We start from the raw sequence: 18,994 nt of genomic DNA, 5'->3' as shown, positions 1-18,994 counted from the left end.
TTCACCAGTCTTTCTCTTGTTGTTGACTCTCTTCTTTCCCCTTGTAAATGGTTTCCCCACATAATTTTAGCAATATCCATGAAATCAAACATCATCTATAGGATGTAATGATTTCCAAATCTACATCCACAACTCCAAATTTTTCCGGGTGCCATATTTATTATTTCAACTGTCTACTGGTATCATATCTTTGTTGTACTGCAGTCACTCACACTTAATACATACCAAAGTTAAATCACCATTTCATCTATATATTCCTTTTGTCTTTCTCTCTTGTCTAGTTGCAACAGCATTTGCCATCAGTGTTAATCTTACCCTCTCCCTCTTTTTCATCCCCTTATCAAAACTGCCTCAACTTCTAACAATTGGAGTAAAAAAGATATTGTTTGATATTGCCATTGTTCAGGCTCTTGCTTCTGTAACCTAGTCTTTAAGCAGACACAAATGTGGTTCTACTACCACTATTTTACCCTCACTCCTTTCTGTTTTCCATGGAGTACAGAGTTATTATTATATTCATTACTCTTCAAAATAACATTCAAACTCCTAACATAAGAAAAACACTTTTTATAAGGCAACCACATGCTTTTATCAGTAAGCTTATTGAATGACATTTAATACCACATTTTGTTTTCTTCACCAAATTGAAACTACTATTATTTTTAAAGCACATACTGTATTTGATTATAGTCATAATTTTCTTCAAAAAGCTGTTACTTCAGTCACAATTTCTGCAGTTTCTACTCTACCTGAAAAATTCACAAGCATGTTAATATTTCCAACTTAAAATCTTATTAAATTATTTTCCAATTTTCCCATTTATCTTTTTAATGGGATTCTATTGAGTATTGCTCATAGTTTCAATATAGGATAGTCTTTGTATTACATGGTATTGCAATTTATATTGAGTGGACAGTGAAATATTCTAAGAAAAGAAGAGGTCTTACTCATCTGTTTACCATCAGGACCTGGTTCAATAATACTAAGTCCTCCCCAATGCACATTCTCATGATGCCCTATAATTCTTTCTCCTCTGTCACATTTGCCATGAGTGCAATGAAATAATTAATAGTGCAATTAGTTATTTAGCCTCTGCCTTTCCTGATAGAATGATAACTCCAAAACTTATATTCACCTCTTCATCCCAACCATCTACCACAATTCTAGCAGATAGTAGGTAATCAATAAATATGTGTGAATGAATGAGTGAATAGAGGTATTCCCATAGCAGTGAACACCAATAACCTAAATAGTATTGAATTTGTCAACTGATGATGATGTAACATCTATTTTCTATTACGTATATACCCCTTTGCTCAGTAGAAATCTGAGAAATTAGAATATAGTACATTAATCCATGTACTTTTGTATTTTTACATATGAAGATATCCTTCAATCTCACTTAAATTTATAATTGTTAAAAGAACTTTTTCTCAACCACTTACTGTCTGGGTTACCCTATGAAAATTAATGACTTTTTCTGATGCTGTATTTTTCTTATCTGTAAAATGAGAATAAATAATAAATTTAAAATTGTATTTTCTGAGGATTAAATGAGATATTGTCAATATCAGCATCTAGCACATTGCCTGCTAATTATTAAGTATTCAGCAAATAACTTCCCTCTTCAACAGTTCCTCTCTTCCTTTGTCTTCCCCCCTTTCTCCAATACTCCCTCCCGCCTTTCCTTTCTTCTTTCTCTTTTTGCCCCCTCCCTGTCTCCTTTCCTTTCTTCCCTTCTCTATTAGAAGGTAAACTCTTGTCAAGAACTGTGTCTTGTTCAACAAGTTATCTCTAGAAACTAGCACTGTTGCTAATTAATAACAAGTACTCAATAGATCTGGCTGGATACACATCTGAATTTTCTGGAATAAGAGCCCATTAACTTGATAAACATGTTAATCAGATAAAATTGTTTTGGGCCCTGTTAATTAGATAAAATCATATTTGAGAAAAAAGATATCATAAAAGCATGCTATTGCCCAAGATATTTTAAAAGAATAGTGCAAAACATATTTTTGTTAACAGTAAATTGCTTGATTAAAGCTAAGATAGAGTCATTTACTCAGCATAAAAATTTTACATTTACAAAAATAAAACTATTTTAGGGACGTTTCACTACTTTAGATTTATGGGCATTGGGAATAAAGAAATTGTTGCTTTGATTTATACACAATCTGCCTTGTGGTGCTGTTTGTCTTGAATGTTGATGAATGAAAGCTTGTGAGCTTCAATTGTTTTGGAAGCTAGTGACTTAATTTGTCTTATGGAGAGTGGAGTGTAGAGAGTTCTTCTAATAATAAGCCTATGCGGATGAGGGAAGGGTATTGGTCGAAAACGGAGACTCACAGTTTGAAGTTCCGTGGAAATATATTAAATCTTAAAACGGTAGGACAGGTCAGCCATTGAGGATTAGCATTTTAGAGGAAAAGCAGTCAAAAACTAAAGTCCTAAATAGGAATAGGAAAAGGAATGATGTCTTAATCCTACTGAGAAAACAACATGGTCAGAATTTTCGTGAACACACCTCTGCGTTGGAATACAAAATGTGGTCAACACGGAACCCTTGTTCTCGCATGTCTTAGGCCTCATCATTGCCTATATTTTACCTTCCATTACAGCTCCTTGTCTGTTATAATTGGTTTTGTTGTTCTTTCCTTCATATTTGCTGTTGCAGTGCTGCAAGGTTATTTCTAAAAATCTGAAACTTGCATTAACCAGTGTAACATTCTTTAAACCAGAGGCATTAACTCCATCGATATTTGAAATAGAAAGGATGTTAAAGAAAAAACAAATGGGAGAATTAACGCACTGGAGACTATCAAGAGGCTGCTAGTTTCTTTGGTATGGCTCATTTTCTTTGTAGAAATGTTTTTCAATCAAAATGATGGTAAATCTCTCCTTTTTTATATATATTTTTGCAATAAGTGATTAGTACATGTGTATGCACTCACACATGTATGTATTTATCACCTTTTCTTTCATTTTTAAATTATATTTAGGGTAGAAAAGGATATTGAACATTGTAAATAAAAACCTCACTATTTGTGTTCTGCATTATGAAATTATAAAAGAATAACTTAACAGTTTCAATTATCTGTAAAACGAGCCTGTATTGATTGAGATACCTATTTGCATCTGAGTTTTGGTAACATCAGATATGCTACTTTTCCAGAAGCCTGGAAAATTTACCTTTTGGGAACTGGAGTTATAGTTAACAACTTTTTTGGAGGGGCAGTTTTCTGCCAAGTGCTAGTTCCTGTGGTCAGCCCTGTGAGTGAGGTACTAAATTAAACGAATGAACTCCTAAGTGTCATACAACTGCTTTCTTTGTTTTTCTCTTTCTTCCTGTTCAACCTGTGCTGCTGATTCCAAAAACAGAGCAGCGAATTTAAACAGATCCAGTGAACTTAAGAAGGAAGTCATATATTGACACCCCTGAGAAGTAATGGGAAAGGTAATTTAAAATGTCGTTGGTAGGTCTCATGATACTTGCTCCAAAAAGTAATTGATCCTTCATTGTGTGTGACTATAAAAGCAACACTGTACAGAGAGAAGCAGAGTAGAAGGACCGAAAGTGGAGACTTGAGGCAGCTGACTTCTAATAAGAGAAAAAGAGAGACAAAGAGACAGAGAGACTATTTATCTTGAACTCTTTGTTGTTCAGGCATTGGGTTGAAATGGTGCCCACCATTTTTCTGAGTACTTTTGGGCTTTATTTTACTGTTGCTGTGGCTTCAGAACCGTAAGGGAATATTATACTCTCTATTCATGTTAAAGTACTAGCAAAGCGACCTTATTAAATATGTTCTGCGTTAAAATTTGATGTTTTACCACGTCAACTTCTGAGACCGAGTGCTGGTTTGCCTTATAAATGTTAAACAAGTGTATGAAGGGAATTGATATCTTTTTCTTAAGATACCTCTCTTGGCATACTCAAGTTTATTGTAATACTGTCTATGAAAAATGTGTATGTTGCAGGAATATTTCAGTAAGCTAACCTTGCGTTTTATGCATGTTCTGCATTTCTCCTACACTTGTTTAGAGTGTTGGTTACTGTATTTATACAGGCAGTATATTCTATGGGTCTCCTCTGTGATGCAGAGTCATTCTACAGAAAAAGCTTGTCTCCACCTTTTAAACCTTAATGAATCTGTATACTTGAGTGTTGTCTTAGAGGATAATGAATTCAATACCACTATCTTTGAGCAGTCTGTGGAGGAGGAGAACTTCTATGATTGTGCAGATTTCAAGGTGAGGCACTGAATTTGCCATTTCAGAACTTAAGATAGGAACATGAAATTGTTACTTAATATTTATTTTTAAAGAAAAAACAAATTTTGATTTCAGATGAATTGTGGAAACTAGGGAGTAAAACTAGAGAATTTCTGATAGGCAAGAAATACAGCAAATATTTACACAGGCAAAAAAACTTGTGACATATTGCCATTTTTCTATTATAGAAGAATGAAAAATAGAAGAATTTTTCTATTATATGAAACATCATATTTCTGATAAGACATAATTGCTGCTTCTAGGTAAAGGGAAGCAGAATTGGGATGTAGGGCAACAAAAAAAAGGAAATAGAAGGCAAGAAAATATAAAAAGAACTATTACAAAGAGTTCTCATACTAAATAAAGGAATTGTAACAGGTGATCACTAAGTCTCTCATTAAGAAATAATGAGTTTATAAGACTTTCTCAGCCTGAGAAGCCAAATTAAGATATTGTTTACCATTAATGTCTAAAAATAATTTTTCCATTCTCTGCTCTTAAACATAAACAGGTTTCTCAAAAGTCCTCTGAACAGTTGGCTTTTGTGACATTATTGGCAAAAGGAGATACTCTTAAAATCTTTGAGAGGAGGTCCGTAGTAGTCACTTCAGAAGAGACAGTGACCTTTGTGCAAACAGACAAACCAATCTATAAACCTGGAGAGAATGGTAAGTCAATATTCATGTCTCAATCTACAAAGACACCCTACAAAGTCTTTACAACATTATTGATTATATTCCCCAAATTGTCTTTCATATCCCCTTGGCAATATTATGAATACCAATTTGTGCTTTCTAATCCCCTCACCTTCTCCTCATCCCTACTCTCCTCCCAACTAGCAACCCTCAGTTTTTCCTCTATATCGCTGAGACTATTTCTGTTTAGTTTGCTCATTTATTCATCATAATGTTCTCTAGGTCCATCCACGTCGTTGCAAATGGTAAGGTTTCTTTCTTGTTTATGGCAGAGTAATACTCTGTTGTATAAATGTACCACAATTTCTTAATCCAGTCATCTACTGATGGGTATTTCTATTGTTTCCATGTCTTGGCTATTGTGAACAGTGCTGCAATAGACATAGGGGTGCACATATTTTGGGTGCACATATTTTGGATTTCTCTGGATAGATACTTAGCATTGTTTTGTACACCTGAAACTAATAAAAAACATGTATATATATTCATTTTTCCTTTGTATCACTGACCTTAGGAATGCATTCTTCAAATTCAGAGCAATCCACACACATGAATTTTAGTCTTAAATTTATTCTTAATGTTACGAGATTTCTAGAATTTTAACTGATTGGCTAGGTCAATTATAAAATAATTTCCTCCAACTTCAGTAAATGAATGCTTTGCTTCTTAAAATTCTGCATGCCACTTTCACTTTTGACAAATTCTAGTGACAAATTTTATGTACATAATACATAAATACAATACATAAATACATAATACAATGATTACAAGCATGGGATGTGAAGCAAAATTATTTGGTTTGAATTGTTGCTCCATAATTTACCAGTTGAGTAAGGTAGCTAAATTTCTATTTAGATTTGATTTTCTTCATTTGTAGAATAGAGAAAATAAGTGTCTCACTTACATAAATATTGTAAGAATAAAATAAGAGAATGAATGTAAAATAGTAACTAGTAAATAGTAAAGACTCCTTAAATGATATTTCTTACCACTGTTATTATTATTATTCATAACAGTAGAAGTAATCACAAATCTGATAACCTATGCAGAGCCTTTCTATTTTCTTTATTATTATTGTGAGGAGAATATAGCAGAAAGAACACCAAACAAGGGTTCACAAGGATATGGCTTTTGTCTTGGCTCTCTTAATAAATTATTGGCTTTTGCCAAGTAAATTCTGATCTTTGAGATCTTTAGTTTTCTCATTTGTAAAATAGGAAGTTAAATCAGAGCATTTTGTACTAATATTATACATTTGTATGAATATTGAAAAGAATTAAAACAGAATTTATATGATGAGATTTTTTTTACTGCATTATATTCTCTCTCTGTACTTATTAAAATGCTATGATGATGGATATCTATACAAAAGTAGCTACCATGATTTTCTAGAATTCTGCTAAAATTAATGTACTGTAATGTTTGCTAACATCCATATATTTTTCCAGAAAAATTATGTCTAACTCCTACCATACATTTTCCATTTGTCCTTTATGAATAATTCTGCTGCCAATTTGTAAAATAAGCTTATGGGTTGTTAGGGTAAAAGTTTCCAGTGGTGGCAGTAGCTAGTGTCAGCTTTAGTAACAAGAGTATTGTCAACAGAGGAATTACAAATGTGCAATAAGAGATCTCTCCAAATGGAACTTGAATCTCAAAGGGTCAAATCAGAGCTAGAGGAGAAGGGAAGGCAGTATTCTATGACAGCAAGGCACTTAATTTCTATGTATATTCATAAGCAATCATACCTGGAAAAGAAATAACAAGAAAAAAATATTGTCCTCTTTTCCTCTTTTAGTTCAAATTCGCATTGTGACACTGAATACCAAGTTCAAACCTGTTGAGGATTTGGTGAGTTCAGTAATTTATAATGGTACAATGAAACGTAAACAAATCCATTGCTATATAAAATGTGATCAGGCAGCTTTACACAAGTATGAAAATGGATTCTAACATGGAGAACTATGTAGGTATAGTTTCATTGTTAAACTTCAAATTTAAACATAGAACTTTTCTTTATAGTGAGCTAATTTATATTTCTTTAGGGCTTTCTATAACATAAGAAAACAATGGGTTGCATGAAATCTACTTTCGGTTCCAAGAAGAGATTTGGGATCTCTTTCATATTTGGGGTTTTCTTGGCATCTTTAGCTGTAGAAACTTTGCCCTCTGGGAAAGTGAGGGCTAAAGTCTCAGCAGTTAAATTAAGTCCGATAATCTTTATAATGCAATATGTGGCAAAATAAAAGAATGCATTATTATCGTATTAACCATTTTTTTTTCTCTTTCAGTATCCTTTAATCACACTTCAGGTAAGAGATCTACTTTTTCATACCCATTATTTTAAATATTCAGATAAATAGTGATTTGTGTGTAGTTTTTATTATGTATAGTTAGAAATTAAGATAACTGAAATAATCGACAGAGAAATCTTTATATACACAATGTAAGACATTAGACGAAGATCTAAATAAAGGGCTTTTACTTTTCGTATAGGCTGTGTGGCAAATGCAGTAACTTAGGTTTTCATGGAAAATAAAATATTGGCCTCTTTTTAAGGGAAATTTATGTTTAAAATTGCTAATTTTGGTCCCTGGCCCTTCTAAATCTTAATTTAGCCATATCTCATTTTAAAGGAATAGAAAACATAAACACCTATAAATTTACAAATTAGCTAGAAAGTTATATTGTAAAATGGAATATTTGCTTTCAGAAAATAGTTAATGGAGTTTTTTAGAACTAATTCAAATCTCTAATGTCATGTAGTATGACATTCAACTGTATTTGAAGTCTTATGTCTGTCAGTAAATAATAATCAACTCCAACATACATATTTGAATCTCTACATAAAATATATGCACCATTATTATTAACTAATTCGGCAGGTTAGTACACTGAGATCTAGTTTCATCATTAATGATTATGTATGTGAACACACACTTCAAATAGTCTTTATAATTTGAATGTTTTTGACTTTGTTATATGGTAGACAAATAGCTCATTCTTCTAGTAGGATCAATATCAAGTCAGCCATTTTTATGTTTTCTGCATTATTAGTAATCTATAAATAGTATTATCTTCGCATCCTAAATTCAGCTAGTGTTGTGTTCCATTGAAAGCAACAGAAAGTTTAACTAATATTAGTTTAAATTAGTAAAAAATTTATTGTTTTCACAAACCATTATGTCTGAGTGTAGGCACTTCAGATTTAAGATAGTAACAGCATAATGTTGCTGAGGACCCAAACTTCTACTTCTTTGCCTTCCTCAATTTGTTGTTTTATGCCAGCTGAGTCTGATTTTTCAGAATTTTTACCCAGTGACTGCCACTCACATTTAGATGGTCAGCACTCAGTCACATGGGCAATCCTTACTGAAAGGAAGTCTGGAAAATTAATTCAGCCTTCTAGACTTTATGGTAGAGGAAAGAAAAAAAGGAGAGTAAAGAATAATGTTTTTGTTTCTTTGTAGAAATCTTTTTATCAGGAATTCTTTAATCACAATTGGATGATATCAATAAATTTGAGCCATGCTCACATAATGTGTAAAATGCTAAAAGCAAATAAAGGAGAAAGGGTGACATTATCAATCCTTTCTTATTGTAGAACTTCCATTTAATAGCTCTTGCATGCATGTGGAATTCCTGACTAACTTACTTACAGACCAAACAAACTCCTGCGAGAATATTTATAAGTATTTGTTAGAATAAATATCTGCTTGTGCATCTATTGGTGTGGGTCCACTATACTTTACAGAGCACTGCTCTGGAGCATGCACATTGAGTTTTAAATTTTTTAACTATGCAACTCTGGTTCAGAAACATCAAAGTCAAAAGCATTGTTTTTTTTTCTTATCCTTTTGGGCTTAAGAGAGATATGCTATAAACTGAATTTGAATACCTAAGGAAATTATGTTATTTTTAAAATTTGAGATATAAATCTGATAAAATGGTAGAGCTTTCTTTACTTCACATAACTACAGGAAGTACCCAATGAAAAGAAGGAAAGAATAATATTCTTACATGACCTCTCTTTTATTTCCTCTTTATTTTCTAGGACCCTCAAAACAATGGGATTTTTCAATGGAAAAATGTGACTTCTATTCAAAATATTACCCAACTCTCATTCCAATTAATTTCTGAACCAATATTTGGAGATTACTCTATTGTCGTGAAAAGGAAGTCAGGAAAGACATTGATACATCAATTTACTGTTATTAGATATGGTAACCAATTGCTACTTATGGTTGTCCTATAAAAGTGAAGAGTTCAAAGGACTGAACAAAGCAACTTTTATGTTAGAATTTGGCAAAAGTAGGCGAAGCTTGATTTGGTGTTCTGCCATCTTCTTTTCTTGGCCTTTTCTGCTTTATTGTCTCTCCTTTCTTGCTCCTCACTCCTTGCCCATATCCTTATTCTGACTGCTGCCTTTTCTCCCTAGGAAATATTTCATTTTATAGAATCCAGACCATCTTCTAGGGAGGATCTAAAGGGTTGCAACAAATAAAACATGAAGTTCTAAGAAAGGGGAATAATGCATCGTTAAAGAGACACCATCACTTCCTGGCGCCACACAAAATTTGGGGCAATTGAAACATGGTCTATATAGACGCATACATAGGAAAATGTTGTGTCTGGAGGCATACTTATTTACAAGATTGTAATAAGCTTTGTTCACCAGTGATTGTGAAGGCTGAAGTATATTTCTCTTGGTTTCCAGTATTACCCAAGTTTGAAGTTAAGGTCAATGTACCACAAACAGTAACTATTTCAGATGATGAATTCCAAGTGGATACATGTGCTCAGTAAGTATTTATTCAGGAGAGTTGACTCCACAGGTCAATACAAGGCTCAGAGAAAATAAGAAATGAAATAAAATGAACTGTGTAACTTTAATTATTTATATGCTTAAATTAAAATTGTTAGAGAAGTAATGAATTCTCATGGTAAAATACTTGAAAAACATAAGAAATTGTCTATAATAATTCTACTAACTGACTATTAACATTAGGATTTTCTTCTAATTTTTTATGAATAGTTTCCACAACTGCAATCATTCTTTTCTACCCACTATAATTAAGAAAACATGTCCTTATATTTTGCCAACCTTTTCATGAATTCCAATTCCTTGCTATATAAACAAATCTCTATGTGGCTATACTAAATTTACTTAACTATTCTTTTATTATATAATAAGTAGGCTGTTCCATTTTGTTTCCTTAGTAATAAATAATGTTATAGTATATGTCTTTGTGTATAAGTGTGTAAGAAGTACCTTTTGAATTAAAAATTACTTAAGAAAGATTTCCAGAATTGGAATTACCAAAAAAAAATGTGTAACATTCTTTTAGTCTTTTGATTGCCATATTGCTTGTGAAATATGTTGCACCAATGTACACTTTCAACAGCTGGTACAAACATACCTGCCTCATTGAATCTTCATCATCTTGGGTATTTTCACTAAAAAAAAAAAAAAAGAAAGAAAGAAAGAAAAGAAAAGAAAATTTTAAAAATATCTTGGTGGAAAAAGGCATTTTATCAATTTAATGTGAATTAATTTTAATTTTTTAATTAAAAAAATTTCTATATGATTTGAAAAGATTGATTGTCTTTTTGGGAAATTATCTCTAGTTCTGTTTATCATTTCTTAAAGTGTTGTGACTTTTTTTCAAATTTTGAATAATAAAAAATAACTAATACTTATTAATATATGGCAATTAATGTAGAGCATGCACTGTGGAGTTTGAATTTTAATTTCATTAATTAACAATGTGGAGAAGTGAGTTACTTGATTTCAGTTTACTAATCTATAAAATGAGATAATATACCTACATCTCAGGGTCACTGAGGAAAAATAAATAAGATAATGTATGTAAACAGCAGATATATACTAGTGTCCAACATTTAGAAAATAAGTATTATAATTGATAAATTTAATTATTTTGAATTTTGCTATGTACTAATTTTACATTTGTTATCTGTTTTTCTAAATCTTACTGGACAGAATTCTCAAGTAACAAAAAACTCAAATCAACTGTATTTGCCTATCACCGAATCTTTAAAAACCTGTATTGTATTTTTTAGAGACAATGAGATACTTATTTAACCTTATCCCATAAGACATTATGCTTTTGATCAAAGCACATTTAGTTTATGCCAATCTCTATACCTTTTCTAGTTATTGAGTGGTAATATGAGAATTGTTTAAAATATTGCTCAAGCAGTATTTCAAGATCCTAAATAATCCTAGTTTTATTTATATACATATTTTTGCTAATGAAAAAAGTGCTGCAAACAATTTTTATATTTCTATCAGATTAAAATATAATTTTAAAAACTCAATTTAATCATTAAATCCTAGTCACTGAGATATTGAGTCTAACTACCTTGAATTTGATTTTTTTTAAACTTTTTATTTTAAGTGTGTTTTTCCAGGACCCATCAGCTCCAAGTCAAGTAGTTGTTTCAATCTAGTTGTGGAGGGCACAGCTCACAGTGGCCCATGTGGGGATCGAACCGGCAACCTTGTTGTTAAGAGTACAGCGCTCTAACCAACTGAGCTAACCGGCCACCCCTTTGAATTTGATTTTTAAAAAACAGCTGAATCCTCCTAACAGATCTAAATGCCTAATTTATCCTAAATTCTGTGGGGACGATAGAACCAGTAGGTGAGGATTCCTAATGGAATTTGGTCATTGGGGTAGTCACAGTTTAGAGATTTCATATATAATTTCTGAAGAAGACTATAAAATATTACTATGGTTTTATTCATCTATAATTACCAGTACACTCTCCTACTAGGTACACCTTTGGCCAGCCTGTGCAAGGGAAAGCCCAAATCCGGGTGTGCAGAGAATATTATTACTCTGGCAATTGTCAGACTGACAACAATGAAATATGTGAGCAATTCATTGCACAGGTACAGATCATGATTTTTATTCAAAAAATACATGTTTTGTGCATTTTTATTATTATTCTTTCTTTTATTTCATTTATAAAATGGAATTAACAACATATCATTTTGTGGATAATGGAGGTTGCAGCTAGATAAGGTAAAGAATGAGGAGACAATAAGATGTTTAACGATAGTCTCTTAATTCTTTAGGCCATGTAAATTGTTATCCACGTATAGATTAATACATTTTTAGAATTGAAAGATTTTATTGGCTTCCTTCTTTTATATTCTGTCTAGATGACCTCGCTTGATCTTTCTTTGGGGAATCATTAATCATCCTTTAAATAAATGAACCCCTCATAGTATTCTCCATGCAACCTCTATGCAAAAAAAGGTCATTTGCAAACATCTGCAATTCAGAGTATCAACTTTTATTACTTAAAATTAGAAGATCGTTTTTGAAGCTGTCACTTTGCTTTCTTGATCTGTAACGTTTTAACCTTAAGTGAACAACTCTGTCTATCTCTCTGAGGATCACCTTTGGACTTCAATAGTGACATTGGTATACACCACACAGTTTATATTTTAAGCAATCTGCTAAAACTGCCTTCTTATATGAGAGGTTTTATTTATTTAAGTTAATTAGAGTTAATTTTCTGAGTCAAAGTAGATAGATGATAGATAGATAGATAGATAGATAGATAGATAGATAGATAGCATCATATATAATTTTAATTTAAAAAAATATTAGCATTTTGTCCAAAACATTTTTTAAGAATTCAAATTCTTGTCAATAATTATATGAATACATAAAATTACCATCAGCAATGTATATAGGAATTTTAAAATTTTATCATTTTTATAGACACAAATTTATTGTGTTTAAATATTTTTGTTGTCAGTTTGAGTTTGTTCATTTGAGAACTCTTATTTATTCTTGTTTTTTCTGTTTATGTGAAATTGAAACTTTTATTATAAATATTGTCCTCTAGCCCTAAGAAAATATTGTTGTTCAAGTCCGTTATTTAAATATTGACTTCCATTGTGATATTTTTGAAATACTAAAGTTACGAATGTTTATGGGTTCTCAGCTTTAGAAAAAGGTCTCACCTGCCACTGTGCCATACATGTGGCTAAGTATGCGCTTAAGATTTTAAAAATTTCTCTGATCAACATAAAATAGTTTTTTATTATGTTCTAAGATAAGGAATTTTGTTTTCTTCCAGAGGGATATTCAGCTGTGTTAGCACCTAATCTTGTACAGTTTTGCTCTCCTGTTTATTTTTTAAAATGCTCATAAAAAGTTCATCTATGTTGGGTCTTACTCTGACTTTTGTTTTTATTCTTTTCTTGCTAATGTTATTTCTGTGTTCCTAAATAATTTATTTTAGTTTTCATCTTATTAATTCTTTTCCCTAAAATTTTAGTTAATTTTGTTAGTTTTAAAAAAGGTTAGTTGCTTCTTTTTGTGAAAAACACCTTCAGTTTTACATTTTCCTTCGACCATATCTTAACACCATAGATTTTGATGCAAAGCATTTTTTTCTTGACATTAATATCTAGATTCTTATTGATTTATCTTATATTTTCTCTCTGACTCGGGGATTACTGAAAAATATTTTTTTCTCTTAATTTCAAAGCAGTTAAGGTTCTGATTATTTTTCATTATTTCCTTTTAATTTGATTGTATTATTGTTACATAATTGTCCCTAGATAAATAGCAAATAAGTATAAGATAAATATCACCAAAGTTGCCTTTTCTGTTGATGATGATATTATAGTTAATGGTTCAAAGGAGCATATACTCTGAACTCAGAACGCCTGCTGAGCTCCCAAACCTTCTCATTGTGGAGATGATAATAGCATCGACCTCATATGATAGTTTTGAGGAGGAGCAAATGAATTGATATATCCCTCTAACATTTTAAATTTTGAATTAATAAACACTTTTTATTTTAAAATATAACTAAATCTGTATTTTTCTAATGATTTGTATCACTGATGAAAGATTATCTGCAGATTTTTCTTTATTTTAAAAGAACAGTTGACCTTAAATTGTGTTTTAATGTTACATATTTGAGCAGTGCTTCTGTTCCATCTGTTCTTAGTGCCTCTCAAGATTAGTTTAATTTTTCATTCTTAAAATGTCATTCAGTTCCATTTTTATCTTTTAATTTCTTCCTATCCACATTGTTTCCAGGGGAATAATATCGATTATATCTTTACTTTGTTTTAACTGCTGTTGAAAACTCCCCCTATCTACTTCTTTTGTAATTCTTTGATCATTTCAACAATTTTGTGAGATGGAGTCATGGGGCAGCAGGGGAGTTATATATACATCCATGCTAAATAAAACTCCATATTCTTTTACGACTTTTGAATCCCTAACTTTTTTATACTTTCTTTTTCAGTTGAGAAATGGTTGTGTTTCTCAAACTGTAAACACAAAAGTCTTCCAACTCCACCGTTCTGGACTTTACATGTCATTTCTTATCACTGTAACTGCTACAGAAACTGGGACAGGTAATTGTTATGTTTTATGGGCAATCTGGGGACATATGCAGCTCACCGGAGAGAAGTTTATTGAGCTAGCAGTACTCACCAACTATAGATCAATAATTGTTCACCACAGTAGTGATATCACAATCCATCTCTATTACTTACTCTATTTACTATCAGATATCTTTCAAATCTGGTAAAAGTCTAAAAACAGTTACCTTGCAGGCTGAAGAAAGATTTCAGAAAATAAAAGCCTTATTCTTGAGATGTCTCTGACATTCCCTATCATAAAGAAAATAACAAGCTAGAACTGAACAGAATGGTAAGAGGAAGGAAATTAAGAGTGTTTTCTCCTGCTTCTGATTCAAACATTTTCATATTAATTACGGTATTCAGTTTGATGTATGCTACAACCAGATTGATAGAGAGTACTCTCTCAGACTCTCTAAAGCATCCCCAGTTCCCTTTCAATGTAGAACAAGAACATAATCCTGTGCACAGATGTTTGCACATGTACCCTAAGTTATTTGTTCTTTTAAATTCTTGATCAAATGATTGATCTTCCTTGACACTGTTTTTCATTTCTTACAGGTGTGCAGATCAGTAAAAAGGCTTCTATTACCACCACTCAATTGCTTGGGAGTGTGAACTTTGAGAACATGGACCCTTTCTATAGAAGAGGAATTCCTTATTTTGGAACTGTAAGTTTGACTTAAAAGTATATGTTCTCATTTCATTTTCTTGGATCATATATTGACCTTTGGAAATTTCTGAGAACATATTTCATAAGACATTTACAATATTACTGCATCTGAATTTCTGGAAAAAGTCCTAGGCTGAAAGATAAAATTATAGCTGTTTCCATATTATATATTTATTTAATAAAACATCCTTCTATCTATAGGAATTTACGACGTTTACAAATAAATGACCACATTTATGAATAGAAAATTTTTCTGTATAAATATGACATTTTTAATTTTAAAAATTAATTCTTTTTTTTTAACAGCTTAAATTTTCCGGTCCTAATGATGAACCTATGGTGAACAAGTTATTGCAATTGGAGCTCAATGACAAATTTATAGGAAATTACACCACAGATGAGAATGGTGAAGCTCAGTTATCCATTGATACTTCAGATATATATGATCCAGAGTTCACCCTTAAAGTAAGACATCCCAAAGAGGATTTGAATGTTAGGAATCTCTTTTAAAAAATAGCTTGTATTGAGAATTTTAACAAACTTTTAAAATTTAAGGTATTTTATGTTTTCTTTTTCATTAAATAATACATGAGAATCATATTCAATGGTCATGTTTTATGGGCAATCTGGGGACAAGAGAACAAGATAATAGCTTATTATAATGGAGGTAAATTCTCTAAGAACCAATATTTTCCTTTGAGAAACGACATAGTTCATGAAGATGATTTGATTTTTTCATTTAATCATTTTATGCATAGATGGGGGGATACTATGATTTCTATTTTTCTGCTTTCTAAACAGAATTTTGCAGTTAAACAATTTATCTGTTTTCAAATATAGCAGAACCCACAGGACCTAAGGCTATTCTCTGACTTCAGTTACAAAGTAAAAATAAACAATTCATTGTAAGCCTAATGAAATAGATATATATTCATGGTCATGTTTTGTATACAAAAAGAGGAGACAGTGCTATTATTATTTTACTTCCAATAACTTAGAGTTAAAAGTCAGCCTCAAACTAAGATTCCGCTCTACTTTGCAGACATAGAAGCCTTCCATTCCATAATAACTACTGTCCTTGAAAGATCTTTACAGTGCTAAGATTCTTTTGTTTTTCAATTACACCTGACATTCAACATTATATTAGTTTCTGGTATACAACACAATGGTTAGACATTTATAGAACTTACAAAGTGATTCCTTCAATAAGTCTTGCACCCACCTGACACCATATATAGTTATTACAATCTTATTGACTCTATTCCTTAAGCTGTACTTTACCTCCCTGGTAAAGTACCAATTTGCACTTCTAAATCCCTTCACCTTTTTTCATCCAGCCCAGCAACCTTTCTCCCATCTGGCAACCATCAGTTTGTTCTCTGTATCTTTGAGTTTTTTTCTGTTTTGTTTATGTGTTTATTTTGTTTTTTAGATTCCCATTTTATTAATTGTTTTCTGATTGCTTTTGTAGTTCTTCTCTGTTCCTTTCTTATTCTTTTGCTCTCTGGACTTTTATATGTTGATGACTTTCTGTAGCGTTGTGTTTGGATTCCTTTCCCTTTATTCCTTGTATATCTCTTGTAGATTTTTGGTTTGCGTTACCATGTGCTTCACATATACCAAGCTATGTTTATGACAGTCTGTTTTAAGTTAATGATCACTTAAGTTCGAACACATTCTAAAATCACTACCATTTATACTCACCTCCACGTTTTTGTTTTTGTTATTAGTTTTTACTTCTTATGTATGTGTATGTATTTGTGCATATCCTTTAATTTACTGTTGTAATTACACATGATCTTTCTACTTTTGTCTTTTAACTTTTGCACTAGCTTAAGTATTGGTAGATCCACTGCTTTTATTATGTATTTGCCTTTGACAGTGAGGATTTTTTTTCTTTGAGATATTTTCCTTTTTTTTTTTATTCATATTTTTGATTTTTTTGTTCTTTTTTTTCTTAAAGAAGTCCCTTTAAAACTTCTTCAGCTTTTTCTTATCTGAGATCCTTTGTTTTTTTTTGTTTTTTTTTTTATCAGGCCACATATATTTACCATAAAAGCTGCTATCTTCCCAACTGGTTGACGCCTGAGTATAGGGATGACCAGTTCTCAGTCCCACGCTTTTACTCCCGAACTAACAGTTTCCTGAAGATTGTTCCTGAACCAAAGCAACTTAGATGCGATCAACAGAAAATTGTTACTGTGCATTACTCACTAAACAGTGAAGCATATAGTGATGATTCAAATATAAACTTCTTTTATTTGGTAAGTCTCAGCTGGTAGATTCTTAGATCTCGTCTGCTTCACAGTACAGCTTAGAATGTGTACAACCGTCATGTGTCTTCATCTGAGTGAGGCAACTTCCCTTTGCTGGTGAATACTATAGGTACCACTAAAAACAAACACAGAAACAAATAAATGGACACATAAAAAGTTCCAAGGCAATTTCAGTCTCCCTAACATTGAAAAACTTACTCCTCAGAGTCTGCTATTTTAAGCATTCAGTTATAACTCATATCAAGTATTTATGACCCTTCATGAGAGTAAAATATTAGGCAGATACCAGAGACTAAAATAGAAAGTTGATTTTGATAAGCAATAAAAGGAATTCGCCCTTTTAGTTCTGTTTCCATATTTGTCCATTTTGCCTCTATAAGGCATATGGAAAGGTGAAAATCTACAGACTTCAAAATTAAGACTCTTAATTGAAATTCTCCCCCCTCTCCTATTCATCATGCAAGTTAGTTGACCTTGGAGAAATTGTTTAAACTCTCTAAGCCTTAGCTTTTTCTGCTGTATATATGTAATTTGAAATAATAAAACTTACCTCCTGGGGCTTTATATGTGTTAACTCATTAATCAGCCTTATGGATATCTCCATTTTTACCAATAAGGGAACAGAGGCAAAGAAGGTGAAATGACTTGGCTGATTCGAAGCCAGACAGTCTAAACAGAGCTTTATGCACCCCCTTGCATGGTACATTGCATATTATTCACCAAGTGTCTAACACATAATAGGCTCTCAATCAATTGTAGTCATTTTCTCTGTTCTTTTGCAAGTTGTGCAAAGTCCATTTTTAATTTGTTCATGGAAAATACCTTATCTTACAGAATACAGTTATCATTACATCATTTATTATCTAAAAATAATATATTATCATATTAAATGATATGATTTCACATATTGTGTTGTTTTTGTTCTGCACAGATGATGGCCAAAGGAACTATCTTCCTCAGTGGACAGAAGGAAATCAGAAACGAAGGTATATATAATACATTTAATTTTTAATACATCCTCTTCCTGCATTTTTCTTTCTTTTTAAGGAAATATTGTGGTGGTAGAGTCCTCAGTTAGGTTAAAACAGTGCTTAACATTACGATTTGTTGATAGAGGGCAATAGTTAGCATGGATGGCCTAAGGCAGCCTGCTAAGTATGTTGATGAAGGAGATTTCAATCTGTTCCTATTATTGCCAGGTTATCAAGTACATTATAGAAAAGTGATGTCCAAAACCCAAATTGCCTATATTATGCAGTCTTTTTTATTTGTATATACAGTTCTCATTATTTCACTTCTCTGCCTTTAAAATAAAGCTCAATTTGCTCTTTCTATCCTAAGCCATTCTCTTGTATGTAAATTTACCCAGTGAGTCAGGAAACTTTGGGCATTGTATCTGTTGATGACTTCTTGTATTTACACAGCGTGGAATGGAAACTTCTCATTCCCAATCAACGTCAGTGCTGATCTGGCTCCTGTGGCCACCATGCTCGTCTACACTCTTCATCCCGATGGGGAAATTGTGGCTGACAGTGTCAAATTCCAGATTGACAAGTGCTTTAAAAATAAGGTCATGTTTCTTTTATTTCTTGCCTGTCTTGAGAGAGAGGGGTGAGAAGTTTTCTTCCTGTCTTCTCCTTCTTATCTCGCTACT

General features: G+C 31.9%; 1 protein-coding gene across 1 annotated transcript in view; it reads left to right on the top strand.

Annotated features, from left to right (window-relative positions):
* Nucleotides 1–3,559: 3,559 nt before the first annotated feature.
* The window catches only part of LOC308502793 (ovostatin homolog 2-like), a 39,318-nt gene continuing 23,883 nt past the window's right edge, over nt 3,560–18,994 (top strand). Inside the window, exons 1-14 of the mRNA XM_081061086.1 lie at nt 3,560–3,745; nt 4,071–4,254; nt 4,787–4,943; nt 6,769–6,821; nt 7,262–7,282; nt 9,025–9,193; nt 9,688–9,772; nt 11,769–11,886; nt 14,274–14,385; nt 14,953–15,062; nt 15,371–15,529; nt 17,101–17,328; nt 18,272–18,326; nt 18,765–18,910. Coding sequence (XP_080917212.1) covers nt 3,681–3,745; nt 4,071–4,254; nt 4,787–4,943; nt 6,769–6,821; nt 7,262–7,282; nt 9,025–9,193; nt 9,688–9,772; nt 11,769–11,886; nt 14,274–14,385; nt 14,953–15,062; nt 15,371–15,529; nt 17,101–17,328; nt 18,272–18,326; nt 18,765–18,910 — 1,662 coding nt within the window. The 5' untranslated portion in view covers nt 3,560–3,680. The remainder of the gene's footprint in view (nt 3,746–4,070; nt 4,255–4,786; nt 4,944–6,768; nt 6,822–7,261; nt 7,283–9,024; nt 9,194–9,687; nt 9,773–11,768; nt 11,887–14,273; nt 14,386–14,952; nt 15,063–15,370; nt 15,530–17,100; nt 17,329–18,271; nt 18,327–18,764; nt 18,911–18,994) is intronic.

The sequence above is a fragment of the Rhinolophus hipposideros genome (assembly GCF_964194185.1).
Source record: "Rhinolophus hipposideros genome assembly, chromosome: 9".
Lineage (NCBI taxonomy): Eukaryota > Metazoa > Chordata > Mammalia > Chiroptera > Rhinolophidae > Rhinolophus > Rhinolophus hipposideros.
The sequence above is the reverse complement of the archived record's forward strand: the minus strand, read 5'-3'. Positions and strand labels throughout refer to the sequence as shown.